General features: G+C 44.3%; 9 protein-coding genes across 11 annotated transcripts; 6 read left to right on the top strand and 3 right to left on the bottom strand.

Annotated features, from left to right (window-relative positions):
• The first annotated feature begins 74 nt into the window (after nucleotides 1-74).
• LOC128258210 (small VCP/p97-interacting protein) lies at nucleotides 75-1,008 on the top strand. The gene is made up of 3 exons (XM_052989717.1): nucleotides 75-277; nucleotides 353-523; nucleotides 586-1,008. Exons 1-3 carry the CDS (start codon nucleotides 215-217, stop codon nucleotides 598-600), a joined length of 249 nt encoding a protein of 82 aa, XP_052845677.1. The 5' UTR covers nucleotides 75-214; the 3' UTR covers nucleotides 601-1,008.
• Nucleotides 1,009-1,739: 731 nt separating this feature from the next.
• LOC128258278 (pyridoxal kinase) lies at nucleotides 1,740-3,506 on the top strand (the record flags this gene model as incomplete). Its single annotated transcript, XM_052989827.1, has 3 exons — nucleotides 1,740-1,889; nucleotides 1,959-2,058; nucleotides 2,477-3,506. Coding segments are annotated over 3 exons (963 nt in total), but the record flags the coding sequence as incomplete, so codon positions are not given.
• Nucleotides 3,507-3,633: 127 nt separating this feature from the next.
• LOC128258277 (uncharacterized) lies at nucleotides 3,634-4,237 on the top strand. The gene has a single exon (XM_052989825.1). The coding sequence runs from the start codon at nucleotides 3,634-3,636 to the stop codon at nucleotides 4,141-4,143; it is 510 nt and encodes a 169-aa protein (XP_052845785.1). The 3' UTR covers nucleotides 4,144-4,237.
• On the bottom strand, nucleotides 4,113-9,302 carry LOC128258275 (kinesin-like protein KIF18A). The gene is given in 6 exon segments (XM_052989823.1): nucleotides 4,113-4,503; nucleotides 4,573-4,704; nucleotides 5,094-5,224; nucleotides 5,226-5,884; nucleotides 7,654-8,734; nucleotides 8,793-9,302. Coding segments are annotated over 6 exon segments (2,415 nt in total). The 5' UTR covers nucleotides 9,098-9,302; the 3' UTR covers nucleotides 4,113-4,396.
• LOC128258276 (ribosome-recycling factor, mitochondrial) lies at nucleotides 6,474-7,443 on the top strand. Its single transcript, XM_052989824.1, has one exon. The coding sequence runs from the start codon at nucleotides 6,543-6,545 to the stop codon at nucleotides 7,308-7,310; it is 768 nt and encodes a 255-aa protein (XP_052845784.1). The 5' UTR covers nucleotides 6,474-6,542; the 3' UTR covers nucleotides 7,311-7,443.
• A 705-nt stretch (nucleotides 9,303-10,007) lies between the features above and the next one.
• Nucleotides 10,008-12,959, top strand: LOC128258576 (protein FAM76A). 3 transcript variants are annotated; one of them, XM_052990267.1, is made up of 6 exons: nucleotides 10,008-10,225; nucleotides 10,530-10,594; nucleotides 10,678-10,791; nucleotides 11,140-11,233; nucleotides 11,478-11,891; nucleotides 12,205-12,959. In XM_052990267.1, the coding sequence occupies exons 1-6, from the start codon at nucleotides 10,139-10,141 to the stop codon at nucleotides 12,595-12,597; spliced, it is 1,167 nt and encodes a 388-aa protein (XP_052846227.1). In that variant the 5' UTR covers nucleotides 10,008-10,138; the 3' UTR covers nucleotides 12,598-12,959. The 3 variants fall into 3 exon arrangements, with proteins under 3 accessions (XP_052846227.1, XP_052846229.1, XP_052846228.1); XM_052990268.1 differs by lacking the exon at nucleotides 11,140-11,233 and having other exon boundaries at nucleotides 10,067-10,225; XM_052990269.1 differs by lacking the exons at nucleotides 11,140-11,233; nucleotides 12,205-12,959 and having other exon boundaries at nucleotides 11,478-11,824.
• Nucleotides 12,960-12,974: 15 nt separating this feature from the next.
• LOC128258577 (adrenodoxin-like protein 1, mitochondrial) lies at nucleotides 12,975-13,781 on the bottom strand. The gene is made up of 3 exons (XM_052990270.1): nucleotides 13,549-13,781; nucleotides 13,410-13,461; nucleotides 12,975-13,348 (listed from the first exon to the last, which is right to left on the bottom strand). The coding sequence occupies exons 1-3, from the start codon at nucleotides 13,661-13,663 to the stop codon at nucleotides 12,997-12,999; spliced, it is 519 nt and encodes a 172-aa protein (XP_052846230.1). The 5' UTR covers nucleotides 13,664-13,781; the 3' UTR covers nucleotides 12,975-12,996.
• Nucleotides 13,782-14,156: 375 nt separating this feature from the next.
• On the bottom strand, nucleotides 14,157-15,133 carry LOC128258232 (heat shock protein 67B3). The gene has a single exon (XM_052989742.1). It carries the CDS (start codon nucleotides 14,955-14,957, stop codon nucleotides 14,358-14,360), a length of 600 nt encoding a protein of 199 aa, XP_052845702.1. The 5' UTR covers nucleotides 14,958-15,133; the 3' UTR covers nucleotides 14,157-14,357.
• A 674-nt stretch (nucleotides 15,134-15,807) lies between these two features.
• Nucleotides 15,808-16,722, top strand: LOC128258234 (rhodanese domain-containing protein CG4456). The gene is given in 4 exon segments (XM_052989744.1): nucleotides 15,808-16,289; nucleotides 16,349-16,450; nucleotides 16,453-16,507; nucleotides 16,573-16,722. Coding segments are annotated over 4 exon segments (417 nt in total). The 5' UTR covers nucleotides 15,808-16,084; the 3' UTR covers nucleotides 16,628-16,722.
• Nucleotide 16,723: the final 1 nt, after the last annotated feature.

Raw genomic sequence — 16,723 nt, forward strand, 5'->3', positions numbered from 1 at the left:
GACCAATTTTGAAAGATCTCAGCGTTCTCGGCTGCTTCTTCTTCTTCGCCACTCAAAACAGCTGTTGTGTTGCGCCCAACAGCTCAGGAATTCAACATAACAGCACGCTGTTAACCAATCAGCTGTGACAGCAAAACAAAGGGTGAAACAGAGACCGACAAGCTACGAAAAATTCTAAAAGAAGCCCTACTTACTCTAAAAAAAAGTGAACAATATGGGTATCTGTCTATCCTGCTGCGGCCAAAGTGCCGAGGAAACCAACCTAATGCCATCGCCTGTAAGTTTGGATACCTCAAAAAAAACCCTCTGAAATAAGGAGCAAATCTTTGGAACACCCCTTTGATTTTTTCAGGATGAGCGCCGCCAGCAACAGTTGGATGCGGCGGAAAAGCGTCGCCAGGAGAATGAAAATCGGGGCATTAAAAATCCGGAGAGCGTAAGACGCCAGCAACAAAAAGCGGAGGAACTGCAGCGGCGGGAAGAGGAGGCCGCCCGCCAGGGTCAAGGACAATCCAATCTAAGGGTGATTCACCAAAAGACCTTAATATCAACAGTTCCCAATACTAACTAATCGTCTATTTTCAGTGGCAAACGAGCTAAAAGGAGGAGGATCCACATCCTGGTATTGCTTATAAAGCATATCCACCTATTTCCCTCTATGTTAACTGCCCTTTGTCCAGCCCTCTTTATACTACTCCGTATTTGTACTGTCTATATACCCCCCGTATTCCGATCTTTATATACACCTTCGTCCGAGAACTTTTAGCTGGCGACCAAAAATGTACAACCAAAAATAAAATTAAAACCAAATTGTTATCAGTGATTAGAAAATTTGAAAGAAAACTTGAATACTTTTTACACGGATTAGTTTGACTATGTCCGGAAAGAAATATAAATATTCCTTAATGGTTCAAGTCTATTTTGTCATTCCTGTTTTAAAAACTTTACTATTGTGTTGTACATAGCACTTAAATCTTGGAATAAACTCGTTTTACATATCAAAATCAAGAGTAAAATTTTAAATTCTTAAGAAACAAAATCAGAATTTGAAAATTTGTGTCACAGAAATGTTTTTCGTAGTATCAAGGTGTATCCTGTCTATATTTTCTTGTTTTTGACTATATTTGCTTTTAAAGGAATTTTTACTATAACATTGTCAATTTGTCGAAATGGCATTATTTTGGAAGTGCAATGTTTGTAATATTCAAAAGTAAGTCAAATCAGGCAATTCGAATTATGTTAGTAACTTTTGGTTTTTTAAATTAATTTATTTTTACCCCCATCTAAACTGATAGTATTATATATATAATAATTAATGTTATTTTTTGAGTGATTTTAACCAGTGACCAATCCAGATACATTTTCTGGCTAGGGCGATAGTTTTGTACGATGTTTTTTTCCCATTTGGTGGTTTCCATCTGGCTACCTGGTAACACTGCATCATGGGGGTGGCGATAAAAGGGGGTGTTGTAATGGATTTGATTGCATTCCAAGGCCGGCCAATGGCGACTTGTTAACCAATCTCTCTTATAATTTGTTTACGCGAAGTCATCCACTCCCTGTTTACACCCGTAATCCCCGCCCGAGAGTTTGGACCACTCATCGGATACCAGTTATCAGTTATCAGCTAGAGCTAGAGAAGCTATGAATTCCCGCTCCCTCGCTGATAACATGGTTACGCTTATCTCTGTGTGCGTGCGCGACTTGTAGGACCAGAGGTAGCTCCGTTCGCTCATTGATCGCCGGTCACTCGACGCGGAAAGTTCCACGGAAAAGCACTGAGAAAATGGCAGAGGCAGCTACTCCGGGACATCAAGCGGGTTCTATCCATCCAGAGCCATGTGGTCCACGGCTATGTGGGCAACAAAGTGGCCACCTATCCGCTGCAGGTCTGCCATCCAAATGAATTAACTACCGGAAAATTCCACTCACTTCTGCTAACTACTTTCTATCACTAGTTGCTGGGCTTCGATGTGGACCCGCTGAACTCGGTGCAGTTTTCCAATCATACCGGCTATAAGACCTTCAAGGGTCCCGTCTCCAACGAGAAAGAATTGGGTAAGGTCAAATATAGTCAGTGTATTTATACATACATACAACGGTTCAAATATATTTAAGGGATTTCTGAGAACTACCTTAAAAAACTCAAAATTTGTTTACCATAACTTCAAATAAAAATATGTCCTATCAAAATTACTTTTATCTTGATTATCCATGTATGAGTCAAATAAAATACTATCATGAAGTCTCTAAAGAGGCTTCCAACTTCAATTCTCCTTAAGTTCTTAAAGTTTGTTAGCTGATGGTGACTTGAGATTTATAAGTGTTATATACATATTTAAAAAAAGAAAATGTGTATTAAAACAATACATAGTGATACTTTTATCTGAATCAGACCCTTTTTAGCTTTACTGTATTATTAAAACCATAACTGTTACATCAATCTACGATCATTACTAACCTTAATCTCTTACAGCTACCATTTTCGAGGGTCTGGAGGAGAACGAGCTGCTGCCGTTGTACTCGCACCTGTTGACCGGTTATATCGGAAATCCCCTGTTCCTGCGACAGGTGGGCCACATTGTTAAGAGGCTGCGACAGGCGAATCCCAATCTGGTGTACGTCTGTGATCCTGTGATGGGTGACAACGGGGAGCTGTATGTGCCCAAGGAGCTGCTTCCCGTGTATCGGGACGAGATCATTCCCCTGGCGGACATCCTCACCCCCAACCAGTACGAGGTGGAGCTGCTCACGGAGAAGGAGGTTCGCAGCGAGGCGGCCGTTTGGGAGGCCATGGATTGGTTCCACAAGCGCGGCATCAAGACGGTGGTCATCTCCAGCAGTGACCTGGGCCAGCCAGGCGTTCTGCGGGCCTTCCTTAGCCAGCTGAATGGACCCCGCCTGGCCATCGATATACCGAAGCAGGGCGGCAAGGATCTGGTCTTCACCGGCACTGGGGATCTCTTCGCCTCGCTTTTTCTGGCCCACAGCCATGTCAGCAAGGACGTGGCCAGTGTCTTCGAGAAAACCATCGCCAGTCTGCAGGCGGTGATCAAGCGCACGGTGGCCGCCCTGCCAAATGGAGGAAACGGTCCCGTGAAGGCTGCCGAGCGGGAACTGAAGTTGGTGCAGTCCAAAGTGGAGATCGAAAAGCCTCAGGTGCTGCTGAAGGCGCAGCGACTAAACTAAACCTGGAGGGAAGCCAATCAGATCAACGATTACCTTAAATATATGTGCTCATTGTACTTGTTCACGGACAATAACCTTTTGATACCTTAAGATCGGCATTTGTATGCATTGTTATAACGATATATTATCATCTTAAACCGGGAGAGTGACAAGTTAAGTACCATAAACAATTGATAAACAGTTGAGAACAAATATATGCCTATTGTGCTCATGATGCGGACAAGCTTTGATACCTTAAGTTAAACATTTATATGCATTATTATAACTATCTATTAACTATACAAATATATATGTGTGTGACCATTGTAAAACTAAAACTGACAGTCTGTTGACATCTTAAAAATCCCAAATGATACGGTTGTTGCCCTTGGCGATCAACAAGTGCCTATATAAGATTGCAGTCGGCCGGCGAGAAAAACAAACCCGAACTAGCAAACAGAAGATATGTGGCTGCCGCTTATCTTTATTGCCTGTCTAGCCGGCGTGAGTGGATCCGTGGGTGGCGAGGGTAAGCCACCAGTGGAGCAGTCCTTTATGCCCCGCTACACGCCGGTGGCCGAGGGCAAGCGACAGGATCTGGATTTACCCGCTGAAGGAAGCCTTGACCAGCAGCAGAGACCTCCTGCGGGCGACAAGAAACCCTGGCGGAGAGTGGAGTACGGCTACGATGGCGTTTCTACGGCTTCCTGGGCGGCTCCCTCGCCTTCGGCGGCCATCCTGTCCATCCTGAATCCCCTGCTGGCACCGGGAATGCTGCTCTTGGGCGTTAACCTAGGAGCCCTTCTCTATATGCTGCTGGGCCTCCTGGGACTGGCTCCCCATCGAAGCGGCGGCTCCAGCCGGGTGGCCCCGCATCCGGATGCCAATAACCACTTCTGGCCCGACGATCCAAACTTCTACCGCCGAGACAGGCACAATCTGGGTGAGGGCAAGGAAACGGCTGTATATTTTTAGATATAGCGCGTAACGCAAAGCTTTCTTTCAACTTTCTTTATCAAAAAGTATATAGGAAACGTACATAAATAAATTCAAAGGTTAAGAACTGAAAGCGAACTGGCGTAAGGTTGGAGGGGTTAGTGTACTATCTATAAATATGGTTATAGCTATGGTTAACTTGGACATGAACATATGTCTCGGTCCTTCCAGAAGGAGTGGTAAATCAAGGCAAACGCAAGTTGCAACTAACTAAACGATTGGGTGTCCCTTCCTACTTCTTCAGGCGAAACGAGGCTGCCCGATTGAATTTTACCAGAGGCGGCTCCTTACTCGAAGATCCGAGCGGCTTTCGCGTCAGCGTAGAGGTGCCTGCAAGGGCTGTCAGAGAAGAGGAGGAGGGAGATTATTTTCATCATCGATTGAACCATTCACGTCTGTAAAACTCACCTTTGGCCATCAGCGCTCGAGGACTCTTGCGCACATAGTTGGTGTTGTATTTGACGTTCTCCTTGGCCAAAGAAGCCGCTGCCAGCGTTCTCTGAAGGCCTTGGGCGGTAAAGTGATTCGACTTGAGCAGAGCTGCAATAAAACAACATAGTTATAAAGTTGAAAGTATGAAAAAAATATATAAATATAACTTAACAAATTAATATTACTCGAAGATGTAGAGTTCTCAAATTACCAAGTAAAATAGTTTACCATCGACAAAATTATTATAACGAGCATAGAAATTTTAAAACTGTTATTTAATAAACTTGCCCTTTCAAAAAGAAAAATGGTTTTTAAAAAGTTTCCAAAATATTTTGAAACCAAAACTACCGAATTGGTAATGCAAAGTGAACAACAAGTTTTTGAATTTGTGTTAGTCATAAGAAGCCTTATTAAATCAGTTTTAGTCAAAATAAAATAAAGTTTTCCCAAAATGATTTATGAATACTTTCTAATACATTTAAAGAGCAAAACCCTACCCTTCTTGATCTTCTCGTTGCCGCCGCGAACATTCTGCTCGGATAGCAGATCGCTGACCAGGCGCTGGTGGCTGTTTTTCGGCTTGGTGACCGTCGCTGTGAGAGGTTTCCTGGCACTACTGCTGCTGGGGGGGGCCAAGGACCTGCGTCTCGTTTAGATTGCGCGGCCTCTTAAAGGTCAAGTGCAGATCCTCTGTGTCCGATTCGGTGTCCTGGCTGTCGAATTCCTCCATGCTCAAATGCAGATCGTCGTCGCTGTGGGCGGCCTGCCTCTGTCGCTTTTTGGCACTGGCCGTCAGGCTGCAGGATTGCTCCTCCTGCTCTTGGCCGCTGCACAGCTCCTGCGGCACCACCAGCGTATCCATCACGGCCATTTTAGTGTTGGCCTCCGAGTCGGCGAAGCGCATCTTCCGGTGCAACCTTTCGAACACCGCCTCAATCTCCGGCGTCAGCTTTTGTCCGTCCTCCAAACGGTCGTAGGTCTGATTGAGCACCTCACAGGCTGCTCGGAAGGACTTCCGCATCAGGTCCAAGTTCTCCACCAGTTCCTGGTTAATGGCGTTCACGTGGCTGTTGAAGATATTCTGCTTGGTCAGCTGCAGTTCGAGATCCTTGTACTTTACGTATACGATGAGGATCTGGTAGGCCTTCGACTTGTTAACCTCTCGCTTCAGACTCTCCAGATTCTGGTAGGCACTCTCCATTTTACTCAGCCAGGCGGGTAACTCCTCCTTGTACTTCTCCATCTGGCTGGTCAGCGTGCTTATGTAGTTCGCAAAGCGCCGATAGTCCTGGAAAATATATTTAAAATATTAAGCATAAAATATATTAAATATTAAATGTCCACTGCAATGTAGAATACAAAGTGAGACACAAATGCTCCAATTAAAAATGCCTTAAGTGAAAAATAAATTAATAAATAAATACACAATAAATAAAAACAATATAACATTTAAATATCAATTTTAATTATAACGGACATTTTTATTTGAAGTTCGATAAGTTCTTAAAAATTGATTTTCCTTAAAACTTTCGTTTTAATGCCTTTAAAGGTTGGGTTATATTTAATTCAAACTTACATAATTTTCAATTCACAAAAATAAATAAATCCAGAAATTGAGGTATGACACTTTATTCGAAATTAGGCATTTTAATACACTGTCAATAAAACACAAAAAATTACAACCGTAAGAAAATCTTGGTTTTCAAAAAAAATCTTTAAATTAAATAAACACATTTAAAAGAAATTTAATATAACATTGAAATAAACTTTTCGATTAGATTATTGATGACTTAATGACTTTTAAACAGCCCGCCAACGTAAGCCTTACGTAACGTAAGCAACACAACGTAATAGGCATTGATACGAGTATCAAAAACAGCTGATGCTGTCCCATCGAAAATCACTGCCGCATTTAATCCAAACAAAATAGCTTAAATTTAAATAAAATGCTGCGAAATGCGGTGCATTTAGCCACCCTAGGGGTGCGCCAGACGCGAGTGACGAACTGCTTGCCAAGATTACCACTAATCCTGCAGAATAATCCACAAAACGCGATAAATGTGCAAGTGGCGCGCGATTATGCAAAGGGCAAGGACAAAAAGAAGGAAAAAGGCGGCAAGGGAAAACCCGGTGGCAAGGTGGAAATCAACGAGCAGCAGCTGCGCGAGATCCTCAACCTGGATGGCCTGAACAGCCAGATGCAGAAGTCCGTGATGCAGATGAAGGACGACTTTGTGAAGCACCTGTCGCTGCGTTCCACCAGCGGCGCCATCGACACGCTGCGCATTAAAGTCGATGGCCAGGAGCACGAGCTGCAGGAACTGGCACAGATCTCACGGAAAAACCCCAAGACGATTATAGTTAACATGATTGGCTTCCCGCAAACGATTCCCGATGTCCTGAAGGCCATCGAAAAGAGCGGCATGAACCTGAATCCGCAGCAGGATGGCACCACTCTGTTCATACCCATCCCGAAGGTCACCAAGGAGCACAGGGAGAATCTGTCCAAGAATGCCAAGGCTCTGTTTGTCAAATACCGCGATGCCATTCGTGGCGTCCAGAACGAGCACATCCGCAAGCTGAAGAAGCAGCCAGAACTGGGCAAGGATGATGCATTTGCCGCCCAGGCTCAGGTCACCGCCATTGCGGATCGCTTCATCTCGGAGGCGGACAAGCTGCTGGCCAGCAAGCAGAAGGAGCTGCTGGGCGAATAGAACTAAGACCAAGACTGATCCTACTCCAAAAGCCTTAATAAATCTAAATACTTATGGAAACTGGCTCGTTTTGATTCTGAGAAACCGATCCCGCTTTTACTGACTAGAAACTTAACTTTCATGTTTAAATTGTCCTAGTTTTCTTAACACAAATCAGGGTGATACATGCATTAACTAGACAGTTTAAATTATAAACATATCTCATATTTTTTCTATGAACTTGAAAACTAAAGAAAACCTCTAAGGACCAGTTTAAATAGTTGTTAATTGTTAATAAATCACCAATATAAATCTGTTCTTCATGCTCAAACCGAAAATTCTAAATGTGAAGACGTTAACTCACCTCCTGACACACTCGCTGGTCCACGCACATCAGCTTCCTGAACTCCTCCAGTTCATTTTTCAGCGTCTGCCTGTAGTTGATGTTCTTGATCTTGCTGCGCATACCGAGGACGTGCTCCTGCAGCTGCCTGGCGGCCGCATATACAGCGTCTATCTTGCTGTACCACGACTTGAGCTCCTTGGGATCGAAGCCATTGCTGCCGGCGCGCTCCAGCTGGTTGGCCTTGGCCTCCAGCGCCTTGTTGCGCTCCTTGAGTCGCTCGTTTTCGGCCACCACCTCGTCGATCTTCTTCACATAGAACTCGGTGGGCATCTTGGACTTCAGGACATTCTGCTTCAGCGTGGTGCGTATCTTTTTGGCCCGACTGGCATACTTGAGGGTGTTGTAGGTGTCCTCGTAGGTCAGCGAGCTCATCGAGACATTGGCCACCATCAGGGTGCGGCAGTTGCCGCCCAGCGAGTCCTTCAGAATGCGTGTCAGGTTCGAGTCGCGGTAGGGAATGTGCTTCAGGCCATCGGCTAGCTTATTGATGCAGTTTCCCAGCGCCAGGAGACTTTTGTTGATGCTGGCGCCCTCCTTGAACCGCACTCCAATGCCCTTTGTGCTGGCTGCCCTTTCACTGCCCGCCAGATCGATCATGGAAAGTTTTACCGTCCTTTTTGTGTCCGTCTTGCGCTCTGTGATCCGGATGTGCACCTGGAAGATGGCATGTGACCGGGAGCTCTCTGCATTCGCATCTGTTGGGTGCTGGGTGCGATGGGAGTTGCCCAGCATCAGCATCTTTAGCAGCTCCTCGGCACTGTAGATGGGTGTCAGGCAAAGGCCACTCACTACCACACCATTGCTGTCCTCGCGAAGTTTCAAAGGACCCGTTTTGGTCAGCAGGTTCATAACATGCTCGTTGTAGACCTCTAGATACGTGACACCCACATCGAACTTGCGCACATCGCTCTGGGCCTGGATCTTGTCGAAGAGATCTCGCATGGTGAGGAAGGTCAGACCCGGATGAGCTTCGCTGCCCAGCATGGTGAAGGTTTTCCCGGCGCCTGTAGCTCCATAAACGAACACTGAACAGTTGTACCTAAGCACAGTTATCAAAGGATTAATGTGAGTTTAAACAGGTATAAAGTGTTACTAACCCATTTAGCACTGAGTCGACCAGCGGCGCGGTGCACTCCTCGAACAAATCCTGGTTGGAATTGTCTATGTCGAAGACTCTATCAAACTCCATGGTCAGCTTCTTGTTCATCCGCTTGGTGATGTCGCGATACGGCTGTTTGGCGCCCTGGAAGAAAAACTCGTCGTCCTCCTCGTCAGGATCGAAAAGTATTGCCGATCGATCCATCACCTTGATGATACTCCGCTGTTTTTGCTCCATTTCCCGGACATTATACGGCCGTACACGCACCGCCACTTTTATATTTGTATGCTGCTCCGAAGGCATTTTAATTTAATTCTCCCAGTCTGTTATTTTTCTCTGTCTTTTATTTATTTTTGTTTTCGTCTTTTATTCCGAGATTTGAGCCCTCGCACAAATAATTTTCTCGTACAGCCTGAAGTGATCGTTGTTGTTTGAATCGGGGCTATTGGCGCTTGCGCTTTAGGGGCATCTTTATCAAATTTGCTTTGCGCGTTCGTTCTCGACTTCGAACTGTATTTCCAGGGTTGCTTGGCGGTAATCGATAGTCTTGGCAGGGCTGCAATATTAGTTATGAATGGGGAATTTCTTCAAATGGTTTTCAACCGTCGTATGCGACACACTGAGCTTCTCTGACATCTGAAAGCCTGAATTTGTTCGTCACAAACGGCCGATGGTCGACCAGAACATGGGGCGTCTTTAACTCCAAAATCTCCAAGCCTGAATTTGGAAAACCAGCGCTGACATTGGCGATCACTTTTGGCATCTTTACCATACACTTCGCACAATTTTTCGCGAGCTTCGACCGCTTTTTTCCCTTTTCGGAAGTAAAAAAAGCAAAATATCCCGAAAATGCTCACATTGGTCTTCCATGTTTAATTTGCTATAGCTTCCACAAATGTTATCGAATAATTACCAAATTTTCGTCGGTAGTACCTAAGACAATAAATAACTTATAAATAGAAAATTACATACATAAATTAATGTATTTGCATTTATATATATGATTTTATGAACAAGCTAGTTTATAAGTGAGTTGAAAGCAACTAATTTAAGCTCACATATTTATTTAATTTTACAAATAAAGCAATGATTGAATGCTTATCAACAAAATGGAAACAATTTCAAATTAGGTAGACTTCCCTGAAAGTGCAGCAAAGGTAACGATTGCTAAGCTACTCAATCGTTATCGATATGATGCCTATCGCTTCGACCATTGCCTCCCCTACCATCTCTAGCAAAAAGAACCATTTTATTTAAAGCAGCAGAAACAACAAGTTTTTTTAGGATCCAGCACAAAATAGAAACAGCCAGAATCGAAAACAAAGCCGCCGAACGCCCAACAGAATGAGTGCAAAAGTATTATTCGCCTGCTCCAAATGTTTTTCGCGCCATCCGTACGAGGAGCTCTCCTCCGGCCAACAACTATGCAAGGTTCGCATTTCACCCAAAGAAAATAAAATAAACTAAAAGAATGTACACCATTCCAAGCCGACGCCAAACAAAGTGCAATGTCAGCATTCAGTTCAGTGTGTGTTTTTGTTGGTTTGTTTGTTTGTCAGCGAGAAAAATGACGCGGCGTTGGCCAACAAAAATTGCTGCGCAAAACCAGGGAAAATGCAAAAGGCAAGAAGAAGCAGCCAGGCGTCGCGTCTAAAAATGAGTTAAACAACAAACAAACAGAGAAAAGCATATAAAAACAATCAATTAACCCACGGATAACCTTGATTTTTTTCAGGGCTGCCGCGGTTCTACCTCAGTCGGTAAATGTACTTACTGCCGCTCGGAGTTTCAACCCGCCACGTAAGTACGATAATGCTGGAGGCTATAGCTAATGCCAAACCTTATACCCTATATACATATATATATTTATATATATTCCGCAGCAAATCACAGAGTGCCTGCAAGAAGTGCGAACATTATCTGGGGAAGTACGGAAAGCCCAGTGCCTGCGAGTGCTGCAAGATTGTGGCCGCCTTCGGGGGCTCCAAATGCATGCGGTGAGTTGTGCCGACATCGGCAGATCAGGTTCTATATAATCCGTAAGCAGATCGAATAGACATTTCCCATGGTAGTCTTTTCCGCCGAACCACAACGGCCGTGTAACTTGAATGCACAATGGAAGAGCTTCGTTATTTGATTACTCTCAAATGGAAAAACAACAAACAGCTACCCCAAACCCAAATTGTGCCTTCAAAGTACATGACTCCGCAGATACTGCGGCCCGATCTCTATCCTCGGAACACCAAGCAATTCAACCGTCTCTTATGAACGCAAAACATTTCTCTTCTTCTCTTTTCTGCCTGCCAAACAAATACAAACCATAACCCTATCGCATCGAAATATAGATGCGCCAGCTACGAGGCAAAGTACGGACCGCCGGTGCAGTGCGATGAATGCAAGCTGCGATCAGCCTTTGACAGGCGCGACGAGAACAAAAAGGTCAGCTCACAGCTCAAAGACAAGCTAACTGGAGAGGATTGCTCGCCACGGAAGCAGCCCCTAATGTTAAAACCCTAAAATTAAGCCAAACGAATGTAGAAACTTGAGCATGGGTGAACTGTACCCGAGAATCATGTACTTGCGTTCATAAGAGACCGTGTTTAGTCTAAGATTGTACTACCTAAGCCTTTGCTGTGACCGCTCGTAAAATTGAAAATTTTGATTTACCTTTTGTCGCCGGCAGGTCAATGGCAAACTCCTTTGCTGGCTGTGTACCTGCGCCTACAAGCGAGCGCTGCTCAAGGCCCAGCAGGAGGGCAGAATACCCATGTCTAAGAAAAGGCCACACGAGAAGACCTCGTCCTCGCACAGAGACAGTGCCGCGGCCAAGAAGCCATCGCGCAGCGAGCTGGGCAAGAGTGGCAGTGGTGCCAATAGCTCCGGCGTGAACCCGGTCAGCGGAGCCGGACTGGATCTACCCGACAAGATATCGCGCGGAAATGGGGGGAACGGGACCATCGCAGCTCCCGCTGCCATCACCGTGGACACCAACTCGTCCGATCATGTGGTAGCCATCACATACTTAAAGGAGCGCATCGCCAGCCTGGAGAAACGCCTGAATCAAAAAGACAAAGAGCTGCTCGAGAAGGATAAGCAGGTGGGTGTTGCAAAGGAAGGGTGTGACAAAGGTTCTGGAAAGTTTTTCACCCTATGAACTTAATTCCTACAATCTTAAACTGGATTTTTTTTTAATCTGAAAAATGCCATCTGCCATTTTCAGTAATCACTTTGCTAGATTTAAGCAAATTTTCTACTATTGTTCGTTATTATTGGAGCAGTTGAATGTGAAAGCTTCTTGTACGTATTAAAGATACAAGAGGTTTTTACTTGACTTAACTACATTTCAAGTCAGGCTTCTTTGAAGAAAAAGACAAAATAATGTTTACAATAACTTATACTCTCTTCCCCAGCTGACCGAACTGAAGGGCAAGAACTTCGAGAAGGAGAATGACATGCGCAACCGGCTGAAGGAGGTGGAGCGCCTGCACGACATGAAGGTGGACAACTTGAACCGCAAGATTGCCAGTGTGCTTAAGGAATTGGCGGTACTCAAGAAGAGCAGCAACAAGAAGAGCGCTGCCCTCACCAAGGCCGAGAAGGAAGCCATCAAGCGGGAGAACCTGTCGCCCAAAGAGGAGATCCTCGCGGCGGCGGTGCCAGAGAAACTGAGCAAGGCGGAGCCGGCCGATCTGGACAAGGACGAGAAGAGTCGCGATCGCGACGAGGAGCGCAGCGAGCAGGAGGATCGGGCCAGTGTGCGTTCTCGTTCCGGCTCCAGCAGCCCCACGCCCTCGTCCAACTGAGAGGCAACGACTTCCAGCTGCAGAAGCGGCAGGCCAGGATTCAGGATCTAGGGAGTCTGGATGCCGCGCCCTTTTAGTTTTTCGCTATACAAATTAATATTTTTGTACTTCTGCTTTAATTGTAATATAGTTTTACAAGATTGTTTCATATCACACCTTTTTTATGAAGCTCATCCCTGCCGCCCGAGCCCTGTCCTTCCCCTTCAAATGTACCCCCAATCATCAGTTAGAAAATGTAATTTGATAGGCTCAACTTAACGAATTCTTCTTAGTTTAATTCACGATGGAACAACAAAAAAACCGAAGCATTGTTTATATCTTAAGAAATATACAAGTTGGGAAAGAACCAAGTGGTATTTCAACAGTCGTTAGAACTAATAATATGTGATAACAATGGTGTTAGTGGGGCTTGGGCTTGTGCCCATCGACGTAGAAATTCCTGGTGGCCTTGGGCAGCTCCAGTTCCATGCCCTCCATGCTCTTGTCCAGTAGAATCTGGCAACCGAGGCGGGAGTTCTCGCGCAAAAAAGGCGCCATGTCCAGCAGGTCGTCCTCCTTTTCCTCTGCCTCATTTAGCTTCTGGAGGAAATCGTAGTGGACATAAACGTGGCAGGTGGTGCAGGCCAGCGAAGCCTCACAGGCGCCCTCCATTTCGATGCCATGGCGATGGGCCAAGTACAAGACATTGTCGCCCACTTTGCCCTGCACCCTGGTGCGTTTTCCATCCTTGTCCACATACGTGATGTTTACGCTGGGTTTTTAGAGTATTCTCTGGTTATTGGGTGTACACTTAATAACTTTAAAGGACTCACATTTCCTCCGGGGATTTGGGATCCTGCCATTCGAACTCGCCATGCCGCCGTGCTGCAAAGTCATACGAATTTCATAATCTCAGTGGAGGTTTTAATATCAAAACAACAATGATTCTACGGGTTTATAGGCTCTACTTACGTATTGTGGTGTGAAGAGCATTTCGGGGTGTGTAAAACGCGGGCTTGGCTATCTGTTTACTAATTAATTTGCAGGAATTATGAACTGCGGATCGCCGCAAAAGTAAACAAAACATTTTTTGAGGTTACAGTGCCAGTGGAGATGGGCAACTTGCGATATGTCACGGGTTCTTATAAAGTAGATTATAATCAGATCAGTCAAAAATTTAGATGTTTTGCAACCCAATAAATTTTATTGAGTATATTAACTTTATTTCATAGGTTTTTTTATACAACACATTATACTAGAGACTTTTTAATTTTTTTTAACTGTGACTGTTATAATCGTTTTTGGGGAACTGTGACTAAAACCTATCGAACAATCGTTATCGGAGCTTTTGGCGGGCTTTAATTTAGAATTCAAGACGTTTATCTGATTACACCTGGGAAAAGTCAAGCCAAAGCTTTATTAAATAGGATTAACATCTGGGGACCTAATTTAAATATGCACAGCTTTTAATGCCCGCATAATTGAACAAAAGAAGTTGAAGGATAACAATATTTTCTTTATGCCATTTAAAATAATGTCTCAATGATACTCCAATAAATAAATAAAAGACGTTTAATAACTGATACATTCATATTCCTTTATTAGTACTGGTTTTGGTAAGTCTAAAAATTGAATTGGACTTTTAAAATGTAGCTATTAATAAATAAATTAATAAATATAGTAGGATGCGTGCGTAATTTACGTGACTTTTTTTAGTGCAACGATGAACGAGAGTCTTGGGAAATCACTTGGCTGCTAATGCTGCTATTTTTAGGGGATCTTTACTTGGCTTCCGGAACTGGAGCGGAAGCTGGAGCGGCTGGCTCCTTGTGGCCATTTCCGTTCTGGAAGAGATCCGATGGACCCACATGCTTGATGGGTATAATCCGCTCCTTGAGCTCCTCCTTGGCAACCAATGGGGGAACTGTTATATTGAGCACTCCATCCTCCGACAAACTGGAGACGATGGCATCCGAATCGTACTCCTTGGACAGCGGATAACGGCGGACAAAGTGCCGGGAGACATGACCATGGTCGTCCTCTCGCTCCTCGTGCTTTCCCTCGACCACGATGCAATCGTTCACCAGTTTGACCGTCAATTCACCTGGTTGAAAGAGACCCACGTCTAGGTGAATCTCGAAGTTTCCCTTCTTATCACGGGCACCAGCACCACCCAAAGCAGCCAGGTCGCCAATCCTCTTATTGGCCACCAGGTGATGAGCATGGGCACCCATACGGGCAATTAAGCCCAGGGTGTGCAAATCCAAATCATGGTGCTGCCGGGAATGCAATCGTCTGTACATACGATTCGGGAACATGTCGTGTCCATAGTATATGGAGTCCGGCGAGTCCAAATTTAAGACAAAGGGAATATCTGGCATTTTTCCTTGTAGCTTCTCTGTGTATCTGGCGGAAGTTCGATGAACCGACGACCTGTTTTCCTTTTCAAAAAGTGCCCAAGGGTTAGTTTGCCAGCGGGGGGTAGAATCTACTGTTTCTGCTGCAATTTGGCGCACAATTCACCTTGACTTTTCCGACTCGAATGTGGAGTTTTAAGGGTTCGCTGCACCCTTTTATAGGAGCAGGAAGAGCTTTCTCCACCGTCGCCGAGCTTTTCTGGAGCAGCAACTGGATGTTTCGGTGATTTGATTCTGGGGCGACATCTGGGAACCTTCTGGTGGCCAAGCTTTCGGATGTGTCGCGGGCCAAACCGCAGACAGCATTCGAATTTGATCTGCCATAGCGTATACGCTCCTACAGTGGAACGCCTGTATATTAAACCCTTTGGGGACAAAGCCAAAAGACATTGTTTGATTTATTTTATCCATAAATTTTGGTATAGGTTGTTTGATATTTTTCCTAGCTTCTTTGCTATTTGGGTTACATAAATATATTGCATAGGTAAAATAAGTAATATTAAAAAAAAATTAATTTATTAAACTAAACCCGAATATAATTAAATAAAATAAAAATAGTGCTGAAATTATTATTTTTTTAACTAAACTCGAATAAAAATTTTTTTGGTTCCACGTTTGATACACTTTTTTAAATATTTTACGGTATGCTTAATTATTAATAAACGATTCCCTTTTTTTGTATATGAAAAGTACCAAAAAATCATAAAACATTCGGGGATTTTGATTTTTTTTAACCATTTTATGTTTATAACAATATATGGATAATTTTAATGACATAAGAAATTTAATTTTTGTTTGACAAAAGAAAAAAGTATTTACTCTTGCAATTTTCACAAAATTTAGTTTGCTGTAGAGCAATTCCAGATAGCAAGCTCCGTCTGGGGGACTATCCCAACCGATTTGAATTTGAAATTCAAAGTGAAATCGGATCGAGAGACCCGACCGGCGCCGCATCCAGCGGAGAATTAGCGGCACCTCCAGTGGCGACGTCAAGAAAACTAACTAAATAAACAAGGCGACACCACAATAATCAGACAGCGATAAGCCGGCGTGGGCAAATACACCCGAATCGCGAATCTCGCGCCCCATAAATGGATCTTCTGGGGCCGGCTGGCAAGTCAGTTGTTATTCAGCTGGCGAACCGGATGAAATTCGTGCTGCGTCCCATAACCACTATGGCCACCTACGAGCAGGTTAAGGATGTGCCCAACCATCCCGAAATCTATCTGATCGACGTTCGACGCAAGGAGGAGCTCCAGCAGACGGGTTGCATTCCAGCCAGTATCAATATACCCTGTAATCCATCACTTTCATCTTATTTTTAGAAAATTATAAACAATTCATGTCTTTTTTAGTGGATGAGCTAGACAAAGCCCTAAATCTGGATGGTGCTGCATTCAAGAACAAATACGGCCGATCCAAGCCGGAAAAGGAATCTAAGATCATATTCTCCTGCCGGTCGGGAATCGTGTTTTGGAAGCTGAGAAAATTGCCAAGGGCCAGGGATATTGCAAGTGAGTTTTCACAACACATTACAGTTGAAGTGTTCTAAATGGTTTAACTATCGAATTATTTTCAGCGTGGTAATCTACAAAGGATCCTGGAATGAGTGGGCCCAGAAGGAAGGACTTTGAACTCGTCCGTTTTTATTACATTTTGGATTTTAAATTATTGCGTAAACGAAATAGCACATGAGAAATAGGTTTGGGAATAAAGACACATTAGCCAAC

The sequence above is a fragment of the Drosophila gunungcola genome, assembly GCF_025200985.1.
Source record: "Drosophila gunungcola strain Sukarami chromosome 3L unlocalized genomic scaffold, Dgunungcola_SK_2 000003F, whole genome shotgun sequence".
Classification (NCBI taxonomy): domain Eukaryota; kingdom Metazoa; phylum Arthropoda; class Insecta; order Diptera; family Drosophilidae; genus Drosophila; species Drosophila gunungcola.